A 21,048-nucleotide genomic window follows, 5' to 3' on the forward strand; every position below is an offset into this window, starting at 1 on the left:
TCCTGAACTTGAAGAATTATATTTATATGTATGTCATGATATTTAATAATAAAGCTATTTAACGATAAAAAGCAACTTCCAACTTTTATTTATTTTGGAAATTGTTACATCACTAAGAATTATTGGATATGTTGGTGTTGTTTGTGTTTTTAGGGTTTTTTTTTGGGGGGGGGGGGGGATTTTTTTTTTTAATTTTTTTTTTTTTTTTTTTGGGGGCATTTATTTGAGAAAATTTAGTCGAAACTGTATCAGCTGTTATTACTAAAATAGCTTCTAAAACTGCATTTTTTATTTTTATAGATTTTTTTAGATTTTAAATACATGAACGTTGGCGCACTAATGCGTGAAAATAAATTACATGTATCTATGACAACCTCATTTGTGATCCCACTATTTTGATCTGGACACAAATAATAAAAGGAAATACTTTAAGCATGTTTTTTAGAATTTTCCAGAACTACCCTCTCCCTCCCACAAATGACGAATATTTATTACGAGAATTAGTTAAGAGCGAATATTAATTAGCCTTAATTTGTATTTGTACAAATCACTGATGGCGGTGATACTCTCACTTGTGTATTAAAGCAAAGGAGAGTTTGATTGAACTCATTAGCATTGCGTAATACTCAATCCAACACATGTGGTACACATGGTGGATGAAATGTTTGAACCTAAATAAAACAGTAACGAGATTGATCAGAACACGATATGTTATTTCTGGCGACAGGGCTGCTCAAGATTACACCCAATCTATAATGAATAAGGGACACACTAATATAAGGGACCTTCAGATCGGAGTGCGAGTACAACTTTCGAACTTCAATCCAGATAAGGTCCCAGAGCCCTCACTCCTCCCCGCGAGATTGTTATGAAATGCAAATAATCGAAAAGTCGGATTTGAAAATTCGAAATCGTACTCAATTTCGCACTCGTAAGCGATAACTTTAGTTTTCAAAATTTACTTTTTACGTTCGCTTAATTGTTCAGTTTTCGTCCCAACAAATTATTGTTAAGTTGAAAAGGACTAAATGTTTAAGCAGACCTTTATATCTTTTGAGCAGTTCTTTGACGCTTGACCAAGATCACCGAACAGAGAGGCTAAATAAAATAACCACCATTTGGGTTGTAAATATGCACGAGTATTTAACCTCTGGTAATTAATATATGTTTTTCGAGGCTCACAGTTTTCCTTGAGCTTCGCTCTTGGAAAGTTGTTCGAAGTACGAATACCGGTACATATTATAGCGCCAAATGATACATGTAATTTCTACATTTCTCCCTTCTAAAACAACATCTATTGAATCCGTTCAGCCAATATAAAATTCATCCCACGATTGCAGTCTTTTCTGGATCATTTCCATTAGTGGTGGCACCATGTGGTTCATTACCACTTAAACTGTACTGCTGATCATTAATGTCAGATAGTTCAACATCTTGGCGCCGAGAACTTGTTCTCCTAAAGGTATACCTGTCTGTCGAGTGGCGGTAGAAAGAACCCGTAAATCGTCTTTCTTTAAGAAGAATGGTGATTGGTCGCCGAAACTCGGGCATGCGTGCTGAATACACAACAGGGTTTAATGCTGATCCACTGTAATGTAGCGCTTTGAAGAACAAAACAACCTGAAGCGGTACCGCGGCCGCACATCTTGAGCACGAGAAGAGCACTAGGTTAAGGCTAAAAAATGGCAACCATGTAACGAGGAAGAGAAGGATTAGGGCAAAGATAGTGAGCGCTGTACGACTTTCTCTTTTAACAACTCGAGCTCTATTGCGCGGAATCTTTGTTCTATGTTTTATGATGATCCAAATTGACGTGTAGGCGAAGAAAATTACAGAGAAAGGTACAAAAAAGCCAAGTGTTGAATATATGAGGAACGTTCCCTTCCATTCGGGGCCTTTAGGTATGAAGAAGTTGAGAGAGGCAATGCCAGCGGCCGTTAACCAGACAATCGCCAATATTACGAAGTTTATACGGGCTGATGTGGTGCGGTGACGCAATGGAAAGGCGATGGCATACACACGCTCAACACTGATCGTCATCAAATGCAGTATGGATAGCATTCCTGAGAGAATATCCATCGGGCTGAATATTGTCTGCACAAGGGCTGCTGCATTGTAGTCTTGATTAAACAGTAAAATTAGCAAAGTTACATACAGCGGAATCGTAGCGGTGCCCACCAAAATATCACCGAGTGCCAGGCCAATCACAAAATAATTGGTCCTTGTCCTTAAATTTCGTTTCTTTGAAAACACCAAAATGATGAGTACGTTCCCACATATAGCGAATGTGGCAATAATTAAGTATATTACGCACCATATTACCAGATATTTTATGTCGATGAAAGGGGGCGGAGAACCTGGATAGACCACGGTAGGACCACTAGAGTTGGTGCTGTTTGAATGGTTGGACATCATTCCACAACGGAGACCTATAGTGTAAGAATTAATCAATAGGTTAGTCAAGGATCATTGTTCTTACTTTCTCGCAGCCGTTTTGTCCCGTATTGACATTATGAAGCGAGGGCAGTTAGGTTCTTTGCAGTCCATTTTCACCCAAATCTGTTTCTTCGTTGCTAAACTACCCCCTGGCCATAAGCGAGAGAAAAGGTCTGCAAGCCCCCCTGAATGAATGAACTCACACAACCATCACAATAACAATAGCTGCAAGACAAGTTCATGTAATTATTCAATATTTTATTCACATCTCAAAGCTATGCGAGGTTGTTTCAGTGTCTATGGCCTCCGATAAACTCAGTAAGAGTTTGAGTGACTGAACATTTTAATAATTTTTTTTTAACATTTGTTAATCCTATTTTGTATAATTATACTTTTGATGAGCAATTTCGTAACTCTTTTAAAATCATTTTATTTATATCATCCAGTCTATTTTAATAATTAAATTGAAATTGTATTTGTAAGCAGAGAAGAGCCACCTTATTACGGATTTCAAATAAACCATTATCAATATCATCATCATCATCATCATCTCAATGCAGCATTTAATAATGCTAGAAGTGGATCATTTTGGAGGCGAAGAGACAAACTTTTGCGACTTAACAATCAAATATTGCCAACAGTTAACGTAAGCTGTTAGTCAAGGTTTCAGAAGAAAATCATGTCCCTCTGGCTTTTCGTACGTGATTCATTCAAATTGCACAGTAAACACCTAGGCACTAATTTTGTTTTACCTTTTTACACAACTGCTTTGTTTTAATCAAACTAGAATGCTCACGTTATTCAGACTATTTATAATTGCCAAAAAAATGAAGTAGTTGAAGTTATTCAGTGAAAGATTAAATAGACAATTTTTCTATTTGAGGTTGTTGGGTACGAAATGATTATAACCAACTCGTATCCAACGCACGCTAGTGGAATAATGCTAGTTATCAATTGGTAGCCTGCTATGACTGCTAAGTCTGCAACGTGCACACATACATAATCAACATAAGCTACAGTACAATCCCGAGAAAGAAAACAATCATCAATCAAAAATCAAAAATTGGAAATGACCGGAGTTTTATCGAACTAAACCCAATAACGAATTCACGTTGAAAAATAAACCAAAAAAACGAACGCCTTGTTCCCAGTAGCAACATTTATAGTCAATTGACAAAAAATTAAAGAAATTTTTTCCAAAGGAGTATACAAGGCAGACATCTTTGTCTCAATTTTGTGTTGTTAATCCTCTTTAAGTAAAAAGAGTGATGAGACTGTTTTTTGTTATTTAAGTTGATAATTACTTCAGAAGGCGAAATCCTCAGATATAGGCAAAATTGTAGAAATTCGTTTTATTTGATTTACATTTATGGCAAGCAATCTAGATCAACTACTTTAAATTATTCAGTATCATATCAGGTTATATCCTGTGATGAAAGGAACTCTGGCCTAAACTGCGCGAAAGAAAGAAAAAATTCATAATCCTTCGAATTTTACGGCAAAATACGGTCACTACCGTCAATTGAATGCGCTGAGCCGACAGAACTTACATGTTAAATGTCGAGATAAAACGTGCTTCTCATCGAGTAGTTTGAGAAAATGTCTGCGTCGTGTTTGCCCAGCCTGCGACTCTAGCAAAATCGAAGATGTTTTACTAAAAAAAATCATCCAGTTTGCTTTCGTTAAAATTATTTGTGAAATTCTCTATTTTGTAAACCAGTGCAGTTTTCACTGCATATTTTTCGTAACAATTAGGTTTTCCTTTCCCTTTTGCGTTTAGTCCTAATTTACTTTTAATCTGGCTTATGCTTACCTATATGATTTGTATACACAGCATAGGCAGACAACTTCACCATCAAAGGCCAGTCGGTTTTAAATACAAATGAATGTGTTGTTAGGTTTTAATGTGCCTTTGTCGCGGTTCAGACAGTTTTGACATGCCATCATGAAGTATTTATAATAAGTCTGTCCTAAGCTGTTACGTAAGATTTTCTGGTTTCCTTAATGTAGCAATAAAATATAACGACAGCCAAATTTCAAATTTAATCAACAACTGGAATTCGCAGATTTTCAATGCACTTTAAATTGTTTCTCAAAAGCGTTTGAATGATTCAGACTTTGTTATTTGTTCTCATGTGAAGAATCTGGTTATTGATAAAAACATTCCCTGTTGGACTGTTGATCTACTGTACAAATGTTACAGTTGAAGCATATAGATGCACCCGTGGTTAACCGGGCTCCTAAAACTTATCCCCTTCAGTGCTACAAAAAACAAATTTAACCTTGCTCACTGTTGTTGTATGAGTTAGCCACTACACCCCCATCGTTGAATTCTGATTTAAGCAGTACCTCAAGAAAAGATAGCTTGTGCAGACTAGGAAAACCACATGTCTTCAAATTCCTGAAACAAATCACCGGGTTTCCCGCAGTTTATGAATTAATATCAAAACACAAGAAGCGATTTTCTTGTCTTCACGTATGATTCTAATTACTCCGCCTTCTTATGGTGTGACATGTCTTCCTGAAACAAACCACCAGCTTTTCCGCAGATTATAAATTAATTTCAAAACACGAGAAACAATTATCTCGTTTGCACGCGATTCTAATTATTCCGATTATGGCGAGGGTTGGATCGGTCAAGGCCAGGTTCGCCGCCAATATTCCATTAACAACTTTGTATCATTGAATGAACGAATCGAATATGGATATTTTGCTAATGGCGTAAAATGATTGTTCTTGTTTACAAACCGCACGTTCCAGAACGACCATAATAAAAGATAAAAACATAGATTCGATTATTTTTAAATTTGGCTGTGGATAATGTTCAGATAAACACACAGTTGTTTGATGATTAGTTTTTATATTTATGCAATCAAAGCTCAATTTTAGAGATAATAGATAACATGCAATGTATCCATGCATGTTTCTCTAAAGCCTTGTTTATAAAGATCAGCGAAAGTTGTCGGTGATATTTTCTTACCTATAAAAATCTTTTAAAAGTAATGTTTTGATCACTGTCCAAACGTATAATCGAAACGTACACGGCTGTAAATTAGCTATAAAAAATTATAATAAATAAAATAATTTAAAACAATATAAACAACAAACGCGCCTAACCATTGCAGTATCCTTTTCCTTTCATTAAATTCTGTTGAGCAGACATTAGTTTGAAGGAAAATCATATATGTAATGATCGTACCGCGCACTGCAGTTAGCCTACTCCGTGACTTTTTGCATGATTATTTGAAATAATTTTTTGGTGATGTTTTCCTCATAAGCACTGGCATTCATCTTCGCAAAGTAACAAATATCACGTGAACTGAAACAAAGAATTAATAATTTTTCTTGTAACAGAAAACAATGAATTAATTAAACTAAGTATATTTTATCAGGTGTTTTTATCTCTTCGTAAGGGCATGTGCAAATCAGTGGGGAAACGGGAAAATGTAACATGAAAAATCAAACATTTGGATTCCAAAAACCAATCCTGTCTCTTACGTTTTAGATGCTGTAGCAACCGGCTTGTATATAGAATGTTTTGAATTCGACTGGCAGCCTAGTTGCATCTTGCTATTTCGCCATAACAATTATCGCGCCATTATAAACATATAGGGTTGCTATGCAACTTCAAAGCAGTATTTTGCAAAATAAATCCACCGTGTACATGACTTGAAATACGAGGCTAACCAACAACGCTTGTACGGAATGGTTTTGAGATAATAAGCTTGAGTGCAAATGAAATGTACCAGAAAAAACAAGCCTTTCCTAGTATGGGTAGAATGTATGTATTTCAAGGCTGAAAAGGAAAGGAGCTTGAAAATTGAAGCCAAAACTCTAAACATGTTACGTGGCTCCAAAAAATTGGCGTAGACCATTTTTGACTCGAATTTTCAAATTGCAAATTGTAATTCTCGCAAGGTCTTTTCCTAGACACTAACTAATTCTAAAAGCGTCGTTCTAGTTTGAAACATTCTGTAATAAGATAGGCAATAAGTCAAATTGGATTTCGTTTGTATCGATAGAGTTTAGGAAACGTCTCGACTTGGAAGGATCTTGTGAAAGCCAGTTACTTTTAAACGCGAGTGGATCAAATCTTTGATCTTCCTACATCATTATTCGCGTTTTCTTTCCCTAATTGGGAAGGAGGGCCTTTAGTCTTCCTTGCACCGTCTAAAATGTTTTATATTATGCAAGGTCCATTAATTAGCCATATATCAGGGAATGCTTTATTAGATGTCGTAATGGTAGTTATTCATAAATTATCAGAGTGTCTACCTACAAAACTCAAATTAACAATATCCCGTTGAAAGCATTTTAAAATTATATCTATGGTTGTCACCACGGACAAAACGTAATTTGAAATATTCCTTTCATTTTACTGCAAGATAAATTGAATTTTGTGGCCAACATTTTCAAACAAAATATTAGCGTCTATGGAAATTCAATCAAATGCTACTAAGTAGCGAGAGTAGGGCAACATACAGGGCTGCAATCTTCGCTTTAACCAAATAATATTCTTATCTACTGTTAGTGGGTGGGAGAATTGCCGTGATTGCAAACACTTTTAGGTCGCTTTTATCGTGACTGCCTTAATATGTTACAGCTGAAAATAACTTACAAATAAAGCCAGGCCAAAAACACAGGCCAAACAAGTTAAGCTGGAAACCGTTTGGTATAATTCTGCTACGAAAACAGTATGCGTTCGTAGTGAAAGATATTTAAAAATATGTGTATTATTGCAGCATTCGTGTCTTACCGTAAGAATTCTTTCTAGCTGAGTTCGTGGAGAGACAGGCTAAGTGAAGCTAATGAGTCCAGGCGCACCTTATGAAACACAGGTCTGCTCGTCAGCGCGCTTTTGTCGCTTTTATTTAAGCAAACAAGCCTTTGTAAGTTTTGATGCCCAGCGGGCATTTTGAGGCAGCACAAATGACTACAGTATTACTAATATTGCTTATTACCATAATAAGAGAGCAAAACTCTCTTAAAATCTTAAGTATTTAAATGTTCAATGTGTAAAACACGCCATCTACTACCTTAATGTCCGATTGAATAACAATATAAGCGTTTATTCTCTGTTGCCCAGATATCCCAAAAATACTCCCGCTTGGAAATATTATAAGAACCCTCTAAACTGTGTGATATTTGGGAATAATAGCATATGTTATTTTAGTTTTTCAAAAGATCGAAAAACCCAAAACTGATGAATTTTACTTCTCTCACAGTGGGGTACTATTCACTGTGAACAAAGCCTTAACTCCTGAAGTTTTACACCAAAAAAACAACCTCAAAGATGAAATAGAAATGGTGAAAACTACATCTTCATTTCAAGATATTGATTGAAACTCATCATTTATTTTCTTGATAAGTTCTGGCGGCTTTGGGAACGTAAGGTGATCAGTCTTCACCGTAGATAAATAAAGATGGCACTAAAATCTTTCCCGCTGCATTTATAAGTCTTAGAAAATATAAAAATTCAAACAGCTGCTGTTAGATTTTAAACAAAAAATCTCTCAGACTTGATTTATGTGGATTTCCCTTTGATATATCCCGATTCCATCCCTTTAATGAAAGGAAATTTAAAGCGGCAAGCTCTTTTCTACTTCTTCTTGTGTCAATAGAAGATCACCCGCTGTCTGAAGCAATTAACTACACTATTCATTTTGCAAATTTTCATTAAAACGTAGATATTTGTTAAAAAGTGACCACCACATTGACTTCTTGGGTAGTAGTTACAAGATTCTTGTCAAGTTTGATTGCCAATGAATTTAATCTTATCTCTTAATTTTCGCCTTAGTTTGTAAGGTAAACTTTACATTGAGATAAAGCCATCAAAGAATAACGAAGGAAATAAAATTATTCTTAGAAGCAGGAGCTTCTATGTGGTATGATAAATTTTAATAAAAATGATAACTTTGTTGTTTTACCAGCAGCAGCGTGTGTTGAAACGCCGGTTAACATATATATGCAGCGGGCCTCTTAATGAGCGAAGGCGGAGGGGGTCTTTTTAGCTTGGAGCTGTAATCGCACAGGCACGCTTTGCGCCATTGAAAACGTTTGCTGGTAATCATACCTATTTCCCCATCATAGTTTAAAATTACCAACACTTCAGAACAGAAAACCGAACATTAACAAAGATGATTACTGCTGAAAGAGTTTAAGACGGATATACGAATGACCAATTTGAAAAGATTGGCGAATGTTACCAAGGTGTGCCGTCTTAGTTCCTTTAAGTGTTAAACTGCAAACAATTAAGTGATTAAATGTTAATAAATAGAAACAATTTACCCAGGTCCCATTTCAAATTTCACCGTTAAAAATAGTCCACAGTTACCAATTAAGCAGACCATGTCTTGTTAACCAAGTTAAACAATTGAAAATCAATGGAAAAGAATTTTAATACGCAGGATAAAAAGTTACTTAGCAAACAACAATGTACGCAAAAAATCTGAACCATGTTGAACCAAACAAAACGTTTCTCATGCTTGAGCTGAAAGTTAGTACTAAGCGGAGCTACAATTTGAGGCAAAGTATAGGAAAACTTACCCACTTTTTTCATCAGTTTTTTTAATTTAATAACCTCTTTAAGTTAAACTGCAGACATGCATGTGTCCAGGCGGGCACTTATAACTAAAGTGATAAGTCAAGCTCTTGATCATGACGGAAGAAAATTCGCGATTTTAAGATTTAAAAGAGTGAAACTGTGAAACGATCAATTTTCTTTTTTAAATTTCCTTCAATCATGGCACAAAGTACAATAGAGAGCATTAAGTTTACCTCCCACGTAAATCAATTCCTGAAGTTCTACGTCAGCAACAACGACTTGGACATAAAGTTGCTGGTTTTATTTTGAACATCCGAGTCGACAACAACGTGTGCCCCGGGTGGGCCTGCGCAACACTCTTTTTTTGTTTTAAAAATCGTTTTTTTTTCCTGTCCAAGCTGAATATTCTTATTTTTATGCCGATGTAAGGCTGAAAATATTCTTCTGAATATTCTTAGATTATAGTCTTTGACATTTCCGTTTGTGCTGTATACCATACATATGTGTTACATACACCATTTGGCAATTGCAGGTTTTAATTGTTTTATTGGCTAGTTTTGCCGTTTAGAAAATTAGAAAGCGAGAATTTTATACGGCTTAGTAAAAACGTATAATTGTATTATGTTTAAAAAATTTCCAACACACAAAATTATATTCTTTTTAAAATCTCAGCCTTGAGTTTATTTTTTAATATTCTTAAAATATCGCAAATTTTAGCCTCGATATTCTTATAAAATAAATTCTTATAGAAAAAAGAGTGTATTCAAAGTTGTGAATCAAGTTGTGATAATTCGCTACAATCCAGCGCACGGGTTGCAAAACCGAGACAAATAACGTGTAATTACTAACACACCGAAACAAATACTTTTTTAATCAATTACTACAAATCAGTTGTTCTCGTAAATATTTTCTTTTCTCGGCTTCAGTCGTCACAATTTGTGCACTGACTCTCTGATGAATATGGCGCATCTTGAGACACTTCACCTTAACTTTTTCCAGTTTCAGGCCATTTGTAATCCGTCCCACTTACAAATATCCTCGTTCCTTTAAGTTTTCACTTTAGTATTTTTTTATTTAATGGTTTCCTTCTGTTTGAAAGTAACTTTATGTATCACAAAAATGTCTCAAGAAGACCAGATTCGAACTTGATTCAAAGGGCAAAAGTATTAACAACAGAGTTAAGTATCAAACAGGTGGGGCCTATTTGTTTCAAAATGTGGCCTGGTGCAAATTGGTTCACATGGAACGCAGTTATTTTTCATACGTTCATATATTTTCCTAGTTTAATAATAAAAGGTTTTTTGAAGAGACCTAATCATTTGAAACGCAGCCAACAGTCAACTCGGAAACAGCAGCTTATTTCTTTCGAAACACCATTTTTTTTAGTCGCTTTGTGTTTAAATTGTGTAAGTCATTGCTCCTGATGTGATTACAATTTTCCGAATGTGAACCGCTTACGCTACAAAGCTGTTGCTTTAATATCATTCATTTCTTAATATCAACAATGACAAAGTTCATGCAAATTTTTATGTCTCTAGTCAGTACTTTTCTTTTGAGATACAGCCGCGGCGTTCGAAATTTGCCATGGCTCGGCGTGGCATGTTCTTAGACCGTTATAGTACCGAATATTCTCACTACATCATCGACATTTATGAACAGGAAATCTTTACAGGGCCGTAGTCAGACCCTTGCCATAGACGAGACAAGATCTTGCTAGGGGGTTCTGGGGGCATGCCCTCCAAAAAAATTTGACATCTACAAGCTCTGAAACTCTTTCAGAGACATTTTTCATGACGCATTTCTTGAGAAAACTAAATCTTGTTAAACTGCGGATTATTTTCCAAACAAAACATATTTTGTTTTTAATTTTCGACAAAAATGTAGACGAGGCAAGTGCCTCGTCTTGCCTCTTGCTAGTTACGGTCCTGATTTAAAAGCAAAATTAAGTTAAATTTGCTCTAAAGCAAGCCGATTGCTTACGATCTCTGCAAATCCCTATGAGAATGAAGTATCCCATAAGGACAATTTGTCGGCATTTCTCGGATTTATTCACTTCTGTTAGTAGCAAGTTTAAAAATAACTTGAAGTAAGGCGGTGGAGTAATAATTACAACCTTCCTTTTACGACTATGAATAATTAATGTGAACTTCATCCTTTAGATTCTTTCAAATGTTTATCAAATCTATCACTGCACATTGTTGAGGTGTTAATTATCGTAACACAACAATTCAAATCGCGTTCATCTCATTTTCCCACGAACGACAATAAAGTACAAATATGCTTTGTCGGTATTTTTCACAATTAAATTTCGAGGTTTCAAGTAGAATTGAGTTTTATTATTGGAACGTGTAAAGGGTGTAACGAAGGGAAAGGAAGTACTCATTTGTCATCAAGGCGCTATTTTATCTTTGTAATAAATCTTATAAATGCAATATGTTCCCAAATCTATCTTGAATACATTGTACTAATTGCGTAGATAATTCATATCACACCAAAAATTGACATAATTAACAGTACAATGCCTCACTTATCGTAGCTGATGCAGATAAATGTATTCATCATAGACTTCTTTTTTCATTCACTGGCTTTAACCACGCAAATTTTCAATGTTTTGGTAACCTCTAATTCTTCTGGTGTTTTAATAATTCAAGCTAAGCTGATAAGATTTTTATCTCATCCCTCACCACTCTTGTTTAAACTTTTCAAGAACTTGAGTTTTTTCCCTTCCATATGCCAAATGTGTTTATTTCTAAGGCAAGCTGCCCGAGGGAGTATTTTTCGCCAATGAGATGAAGTAGTATATTTTTCGAAGCTGAGGGCCTTAGTAATAGGTGACGAAATTGTTAATTTGTATCAAAAGTTCAAGTTCCCTTCAATAACTGCCTACACCTGTCTTAAAAAAAAATTAACAGTTGACTATGGCTAAAAAGACCCTGTCTTTACAACGAAATTTTTGTAAGGATCGAAAGATATTCTGTCTTTTGACTCCTTGCACGTTTTTTTAGGAATTCAGTTGAGGTACCACTACAACCTCTTCACTCGATCGGTGTCCTGCGCCATTAGTTCTTAGGCCACAAGATAATCATCCGCCTCTAAATTTGTATAATTGGCTCCGAAAGCGAAGGTGAATTTTTACGCTCCGTACGAAAGCAGTAACATTCGCAACCGGTAGAATAAATCACATATATACCCCCAGAAACAGTGAACCAGGTATTTGTTACTCAACTCCTAAAGCTTAGCATCAGTCGTCTCCATGCAACCCATCGTGTATTTAGTTATCTTCACACATACAGCGATCACTAAACATCGACTACAGAATCCAGCAATGATAGATATTAAATTTAGTGCAAGAAAGAAAAATCAGAGCTTATTACCTGCTGTTGATTAATGACCGTGTAAAGTGTACCAAGAGTGATATTTTCAAGCAGTAAACTCCACAACCTTTTTTTCCTGCAGTCTCGTGGTAAATTTTCAAGATTACTGTGGTTACTAACGCCGATAATTAGCTGATTCCTGGCCGACAAAACACGCTAAGCAATGGCTAGTACAAATGAGCTTTTAGCCAATATAAACGTTGTTTTAATAAATGTAATTAATTTGAGAATGGGATATTAAAAAGCCCGACTCTTTCAAGAAAACTAATCTTAGCATTATCGATGACAAGCTACCGACAAACTTAACGACGATTTTGTGACAGGTTAATATCATAAGTTGTCATATTTTTCGTCGATATTTGCATTTTAAACAGAAACTTTCTCGAAGAAGTCAAAACAAGTCGGCAAATTTCTTTCATTCAATGGAACACAAACATATACAGTTCGTTTATTAAAGTGCAGTAACATACAGGCTAGGTCTTTGAATATATAGCATACAAGTACAAACTCCTGTATAATCAACATGCGTCATACTGTGTATATTTCAAAATAGCAGCCTTTTGAATATTAATTAGCCTTTATTCGACGTCGGCTTTTCTGTAGTTTCAAGGATACAAACAAATAAACCTTGTTCTTCGTCCGCGAAAAAAAATACGCTAAATGCTTAGTCAGTGTGTATTTTACCAGCGTGATTTAGCAGCTTACCTTAATTCATGCGGCCATCGGGTATTCAACCTAATGGCGGTTTGTTCACTCTTTTAGCAATTTCCAGAGTACATAAAAATACTGACAAGATCAGAAAATGTTGGGAAACCGCAATATTTGAAAACAAGCTCCCCTTTAATGAAAAACATTAGTATTGACAGAGCTACTTTGCCCACAAGTCGCTATTATAATTTTATGTATTCAGACGTGTTTCAGAAATTATATTAACATAAACCAAAGATCAGTGGAGATATGGTGAGAATTTTTTTAAAAAAATGTGAAACTTTTTGTTGTGTGAAATGAGATCTCTGTAAGGATGCAGGTTATTACGTTAGAACATCTCTAAGTCGAGAAAGGTGTAAATTCAGTTATCACCGAGGGGAGTCCAACTCATTACCGTTCTTCACCGTCCATCGTACTCAGTGGTTAGAGCATCTGACCGGTGCAGGAGTTTGTGAATTCTACTCCAAGCTGTAACATAAAATACGTATTTAATAGCGGGAGAAGGCTATTTATTAGTAAAAACATGCTTGATTTATTCGTAAGAGAACTGGATGTGATTTTTCATTTTTCATTCTTGTATAAGAAAATACCTACAAAATTAGAATTGGGATTATGCTGTCTGACATTTTGTCTGATAGACTGGTTGACAAACACATGGAAATATCAAAACAGATATTCAAAATTTAAGTGCATTCAAGATGACTGATAATGGTTCACATCACCTTTTTTAATGGAGCGATTTAATCACCCTATATCAGTTGACGCTTAAATAATGGAAAATAATGGCAATAAGCAAATTCCCAATCATAGGTGAACAAATTATCATCATTTATGACATAACAGTTTTCCATGGTAACTAAAAAATGAGTTACTAATGTTAAGATACAACTTTTTGCAATTTTTGTCAATTTTGGGTGCCGGGCTCTGAACGCCCTCCAGATTTATATCAGAAACAGAGTTACTTTCAGCCAATTTAAATTTTGCTGGTGTAGATCTGTCAAGAGGGGAATGCACCTCTCTGTCAATGACTCGAGCACAATAGCTAAGTTGATTTTGGCTGTTCTTCAAAGTCAAAACAGACATAAACAAAAAAGAAATAATGTTATCAAATCTTTATCGCCGTCTCCTGTTTTCATTGTTGCACACAGGAAAAAGACGTCCTTTCCCGCGCGGGAAATAAGAGACGGCTTCACTCAGGCAATACTTTAGGTTTCATCAGTTCTCGAAACAGAAAGAAATCCCCGCCATTTTGTTCTAATACTATTCTCGTCCCCAGAGCCGCTTGTCCCTCTTAGCCGGCGGAGCCTGTGCATCGAGAAACAAGTGGCTCTGGGACACATCATTTGATTGGCTAGATTTTAACAATTAAAGGAAGTTTCAAATCTTGCCAATCAAATCAATCGTTTTAAACTCTCGTATAACAAACTGGTTTTAAAACAGTCCATTTGATTGGCTGTTCCTTTTGTTAAAATTCGGCCAATCAAATCATGTGTCCCCAGATCCACTTGTTTCTCATGCACAGGCTCCGCTGGGTAAGAGAGACAAGCGGCTCTGGGGACGAGAATGCTCTAATACTCATTACCAGTGCGTGCGCGGCTAGAAATTAATCAGTTCAAAATGGCGCTGAAATGGAGGCAAACACGACGAATAATTGGTAGGTATTCCAAGGGTGCCTGAGAAGTAACCGTGCGGGCTCAGTGCAATGCCGAAGAATCTGCGTCTGGTAACAATCTTAAAACTTACGACTTACGAAACAGTTTTCGAATGACTATCCTGATCGCCCGCATGTTACTTGGACATTAGAACTGTCTTTGATTATTAACATTTTAAATAGCATTTTTCCTTTCCTTTCCTTTTTTTAATTTAATTTTATATGTAGGTATCTTTAGGTGGACTAGCACGTATGTTTCTAATGTTCCCTTCTAGTCTGTCCTCACTGTGTCGTTTTTCATTATATAGCTGTATTTTTTGTTTCTATTGTTTGTATATCTTTTAACCTTTATTGTGCAGGTAAATGGTTTAAATTAAATTAAATTAACTACTTATATCTGCAAACTAAAAATAGGAGAAAAAATATTGCCCGCTTTTGGGTGTGTCATTTCTATACTTTTGTGAGTCTATTACCAGAGTTGATCGGCAAGGAAAAGACTTATTTATTCGCTTCCTCGTTTGCCTTGAGAAAGTATCTTTTTACAATTTACCTGGGTTTCATAATGGCGCCCCCTGTGGCGACGACAGTGAACTTGTCCAGGGCGTCAGAGGCAAAGTTATTAAAACAACGCCCGTCTATGCAAATTAAAGGCAGATGACGTCACTGACAACATTAGCGGTGATTTGATTCAGACATTTCAAGGGACGCAACCTAGTGCAAGACAGGCCAAGACCCAAAGTGAACGTGTCACCTTTACTGCAGTAAGTCGTGTTTGTTATTTAATATTACAAAATTAAGTGAGTGTAGTTACCCTTGATTCTTCGTATGAAGGCCAAGTGAAAAACAGCAAATAATTTATATATGATAAGTTTTTCATTTCCTTTCGCAGATATAATTATTTGTAATTAAAACAAACTTTGGACCATACAATTACTTAAACTACTAAAAACTACCCAGAAAATGTGTACGCCTTGTAAGTTATTTTATGGTGATACCTTCTCCTTGTTGTTTACAAAATTTCTTTCGATATCTAGGTTGTAAGGACATGAAGAAATACTGCAACGATATAAAGTTGTGTTAAAATTTGTGCCCTGAAGGTCAACTGTAACCTTAATTGTAAACATGTTTTAATGTTCAATCTTTAAATGCCACAAAATTAACCACTCTTCCTAAATACTGGCCATTTTGACTGAGATTCAAATCGAAGCCAAGATTTCGATCATTTGCATTATTTGAATGAAATTTCAACTTAATAGAAGAAAAGTCCTCCATGCATTCTTGTGTACGTAAATTGTGAGGTTCTTCAGAATGATACTATAAAAACAAGACTTATATTACTTGGTGTAAAACCTGCGAAATTTCAAAGTTCAACAGAAACTTTTCTAATTAAAAAACCCCATTGTTTGAAGTCTAAAATATCCATGTTTGTATGAACTATACTTTCTTTTCAGCTTTCTTGAGAAATCGTGACATAACAGCATTAATATAACCCATATTTCGACTAATTGACCATGTCGCTTAAGTGGAACAAAAATTTCTTTAGGCTGTCTGATGTTTTTTAATTGCAAGTGACTACTTAGAAATACAGTATTGTGTTGATTTGATATTTACATTGAGCCAGAACAGGATTCGTAGACAAAATGCTTTTCAGATTTACTAAAATCTCGATGACTTTTTAACAGGATGATGTCATACTTCTTGGTATTAAATGTAATATAAGAAAGAAGAAACGTTTTCGTGCATAATTATTTCAATTACTACCATACCCTAGTAATCAATTTAAATAAAAAACACGGGACAATGACTTTTCTCATTGTCTGCCTTTATAATAAACCTTATAAAACAGTCATTACGTATACCCCTCGCCTGCAAACCTGTATAGCAAACTCGCCTTTAAACGTCACCGAGAATTCCATTCGTACAGTTATTATGATTTTCGTAGAAATGTCTTCACATAAAACATTTATTACTTCTGGCTTTAATTAAACGATTTCTGCAACCTTAACAGAGCCAGCTTCATTGATCTCCTCTACATCACCAACTCTAAACACGTTCTCTTACTGAATAAATTTCGACAGATAGTATTTGTCTAAGATCATTAACAATGGCACTGCCAAGTTGTAAAATGGAAATTTAACTCTGTAACACAAACGACTCTATAATAAAAGTGTCGTTAGGTGTTTTACTTAGCAAGCTGAAATGGTTTGAAGTCCGACCCTTCCCAATTTTAACAAAGAAAATCTGCCACGGAGAACTCGTAAATAGTGAAAAAAAAAAAGATCTATGCGAACTTGGGAAATCGTGATCCTAAAATAGAACACTTTGGTAGCAGTTTGAACAGAAAGACATAGTGTAAACTGAATCTTACTGATATAATTTACCGGTAAAACTATTTATTTTTCTGATAAAAATCACAGATTTAGCATGGGTTAGATCTGATTATAACATATGATTGGCGAAGAATTACATCAAACTTTAAATTGTTACATGTAAACTTAATTATTTATTCTTTAACCGATTTATTTCGAAAAAAATAAATGCAAAGACACCAATTAAGAAAAGTAATTTGGTTTAGTGTTTGGTTCAGTCTAAGCGCTGCCTGACGATAAGGCAATTTCCGTATGCTAATTCTGAGAGATTCTTGACAAAAATGGCACGATTTCAAAGTTAGTTGCGTTGTGATGATATATCTGGTATACCAATTTAAAGATATTGATTGACCAAAGAATAACGAGTTAGATATTTCGGCCAATTTAATAATTTTTATAAGAGTGAAATATGGAATACAAGTCATAGAATCACAGGTTGGGAGAACACACAGAAGCTATTGCTTTTCCTGAACTAGGACAATAAGCGAAAAGACTTTGCCAAAACATCGCTATGACTTTCAATCTCTCGCCCATACCACAACATGCAACCTCTATCATTCAAGTATTCATCGTATTTGATTTGCTGATCAATGACGCAAGTGACAAATGTCATCAAAATCTCAGTACAACAATATTTTTTAACAAGCATACAAAGTTTCTAAAAGATAGTGCTTACAAAAAATAAAACTCTTTAAGATAAATATACGATTCAAAATGGTTATACTCAAAAGCTTACATGTTTCTGTTCATTTCTTCCAAAATACAGTTAGCGCTCTGATTGGACACACAGTCATGACGTCATTGTTATCTTTCTTTCCTTACTTTTACTAAATAAATTTTACTACCGCCTAATGTTATAATCAGTATTAAGCTGCAAACTTTCAGTGTTATTTGAAAAACAAAAAGTTACTAGTGATAATTGTCGCCTGGCGGTTGGTTTCATCAAGCCAGTGTACGTGGTAAGTATGTTGATTTAATTTTAAATCTGGTTCCTCTTTGTTTCAAAAAGTAAAACTTGATATTCAGGACTAAACACTTTATTACACATAAAAAGTTTAATGTGCTATTTTTTACTCAAGTTCCTATGGAGGCGACATTTAAAAATTTGTTCTTATTATTTTGACATACCATAAGTCGTCTTCTTTTATCAAGTTTAATTAATTTAAAAACGCCATACTCCATTTATTGCAATAGGACAGTCAAGTGTCAAAAATAGAGGTAGAGCCGCACATTTTTATTGACGTAAGAAATTGTGTGGTTATCAAAGCAGGTACACCGACACAATTGTCTCACAGTAAAAAACCCGTGCTTTCATTCATTTTCTCTCTTCTGTCGGTAAATATTAAATACAATTGAGACAGGACGCATATATCCTTTGGTGTTTAAAAACAAGAATACAAAACTACCCTTAATAACCTAAATTATGATTGAATGGTACACAATAACGACAAAAATAGCTATACCCCGGTAGATTGTTTCTTAATCGAAACAAGTTTAAATCCCGGGAACAAAAATTTCCATTGATGTTCTCCAACAAACGCATCGTTTTTTTTAACGAGAGACTCTCTATTTCTCTCTTTATACCGCCACTGTCAGTGCTGCATGACATATGCCAGAGTTACTTGACCCAGCTTATGTGTATAAAAATCATTAACATTGGGAAATTGAGATGGATTCACCTTTTTGGATGCGTGTATCGTATTTAGCGTATTTAAAGATTATGGCCTTGCTGTAGTTTTAAGGTAATTCAGGTCTCAGGTAAATCTGTTTTTTGCATATCAGTGGCTGTTTGGTGACGAAGTCAAAGCTTGTAATACCTGTCTTTGGTCACTCGGGTGAAGAAACATTTTAATAAACAAGGGTTCTCTATTTGAATACTAACCATCATTACTGACACAGTGTGTGTTATGATGCTCATATGGAAATACATAAGAATCAAATCATATTTATTGCATGGCATTTAGTTTGACATTTTCATTACTTAAATCATGACTTCGTCGAAAAGAGTTTTCCTGCTTTACGAAGAGAAAGGAACACAATAGCAAAATCAATAATGCGGTGTTTTACCAACACTAAACAATGCTGGCTGCTGCGATTGTCTTAGGGTTATCAAAGGGTTTGAAAACAGTGCCTATATATATCACAATAAATGGTTTGATAAAAAACCCTATTACGCTGTATTCAACCTGTATTCAGCTATGTTATGATTATACCTCAGGTTATCGCAGCAGTAATATGTTCTAAGGTATATCAGTTTCCTGACCAACAAAGACAACAACAAATACTATGAAATATTTTGGTTGGTTTGATAATTACACTTATATTTGGACACACAGTCTTTTAAAGATCCTACTACTCGGAGTAACCACTGATTTTTTTGTAAAGGTACGTCTGAGCAAATCATGTTTGTTGGTCGTTAATAAATGTGGTGAAATATTATGTGAGAAATGGCTTTCACACTGCAAAGAATATAACCTTTTGTCTCCCGTTGAGAAGAATTATGATTGTAAAAGTTGTTAATGTTACTGTCAATTTTATAAACATTGAACAGAATATTCACCAAATGATACTTTTATCGTCCCGATGCTTTGCTTTATTTCGATAGTGATTATATCCTTGGATGGAGCCAGGATTCTGCGAATTTAATTGTTATTTGGACGCTAAGTTTGTGGGTGATTTTTGAATACAATATTAAAACATCGAGACAGAAATAATAAAACTATACTTTACCACTTCCGGAGATAAAAGTTTTTAAAATAGACTCAAGAGGTTTTTTTTTTTTTGCTTACCGTTCTTCTCAGTATCAAACTGCTATCCAGCTGAGGCAAATGTCTGATACTCCACTGACAGCACTCGTTATTTCTTTACCAAATATCACCCAAATGTTATCGTCAATACTTCGTCTCATACAAATGCATACCCAAGGCGTTTCGTACGACGTGTATTGCTGTCAAAGTTACTGGATCCTGCCCCCTACGAAGAAAAAAACCGCCAAGGATTTAAATGTATGAAATTACATGGCATCTTTGGCAGCCTTTCTAATAACCAAACACCTGTTTCAGTTTTAACTTTTGAAGATAAAGACCTAATGTGTTCGTTTTCTCTTGACTCAGCCGTGAAAATTATACGCCCGCTGTTTATCAGTGGTACGAATATTACCAAAAGTAGTACATAACTCGCTTTTCTTGAAGCTTACATAGGCGGTAAAAGGTCATGTTTTTGCATGAACAAATGTTAATTATTCATGGCTAACTATGAGAATTAAGCCATTTTATTTTTCTTTTGTTTCTTTATCCTGATTTATTGAAATTCCTACCTTTAGTGTTAAACTGTTTGTGTCAATACCAAAAGTATTAACTCAAGAGCCTAAGCTGAGAACTTGTTTGTTATTGAGACATTGTGAAATTTAGTAACAGCGATAAGTACCGCTTTCTTTAAAACTAATAACTATTCCTTTCCGACTCTCTATATTAATTTTTTTTTTAACAAAATTCAATAGTCGTCGTTCGGTGATCGTGCAAGCTGAAAGTGATTAAATAAGAGCTCATAATTGCTGGCGCCGATCAGTCGCGTTTTGCTCAGACAATCTGTGTAAGAATAAAGAAAACTTTTTAATAGACAAATTTTCATAAATAAGGCCTTTGTCTTTGCTTTGACGTTTTAACCTTGTTATTCAACATCAATTTACAATATTGTTTTTTATTATCTATTTTGAAAACAACAAATTACAATGTGAGGATAAGAAGTGTCGCCACATTGTCCACGCGCAAAGACAGCCTATTTTATTTTCTTCTTCTCTTGTAGTACTGTGCTGATAAAATTGCATTTTTGTACCATATTTTTATTTCTTTTGGAGTAAAACATATCAAAGTTCCCCCTTTGGGTTAAATAGTCTGCAGGGTTAAGTGTCGATACAGTTGGGTCGCATTCAAACTGTTAATGTTCCCTCCCCTAAACTGAAATTAT

At 35.1% G+C, this 21,048-nt stretch overlaps 1 protein-coding gene across 5 annotated transcripts; it reads right to left on the minus strand.

Moving 5' to 3' along the window:
* Positions 1 to 513: 513 nt before the first annotated feature.
* On the minus strand, positions 514 to 19,933 carry LOC144634757 (octopamine receptor beta-2R-like). 5 transcript variants are annotated; one of them, XM_078493778.1, is made up of 2 exons: positions 19,872 to 19,933; positions 514 to 2,429 (listed from the first exon to the last, which is right to left on the minus strand). In XM_078493778.1, exon 2 carries the CDS (start codon positions 2,413 to 2,415, stop codon positions 1,324 to 1,326), a length of 1,092 nt encoding a protein of 363 aa, XP_078349904.1. In that variant the 5' UTR covers positions 2,416 to 2,429; positions 19,872 to 19,933; the 3' UTR covers positions 514 to 1,323. The 5 variants fall into 5 exon arrangements, with proteins under 5 accessions (XP_078349904.1, XP_078349905.1, XP_078349902.1 ...); XM_078493779.1 differs by lacking the exon at positions 19,872 to 19,933 and adding an exon at positions 12,355 to 12,421; XM_078493776.1 differs by lacking the exon at positions 19,872 to 19,933 and adding an exon at positions 7,193 to 7,299.
* Positions 19,934 to 21,048: the final 1,115 nt, after the last annotated feature.

The sequence above is a fragment of the Oculina patagonica genome, chromosome 13 (assembly GCF_052425735.1).
Source record: "Oculina patagonica isolate OP01 chromosome 13, crgOcupat, whole genome shotgun sequence".
In the NCBI taxonomy this organism is placed as follows: domain Eukaryota; kingdom Metazoa; phylum Cnidaria; class Anthozoa; order Scleractinia; family Oculinidae; genus Oculina; species Oculina patagonica.

What these genes read in the sequence shown, in the direction of transcription:
- LOC144634757 (XM_078493778.1), bottom strand. Translation starts at nt 2,415, where the DNA reads ATGATGTCCAACCATTCAAACAGCACCAACTCTAGTGGTCCTACCGTG.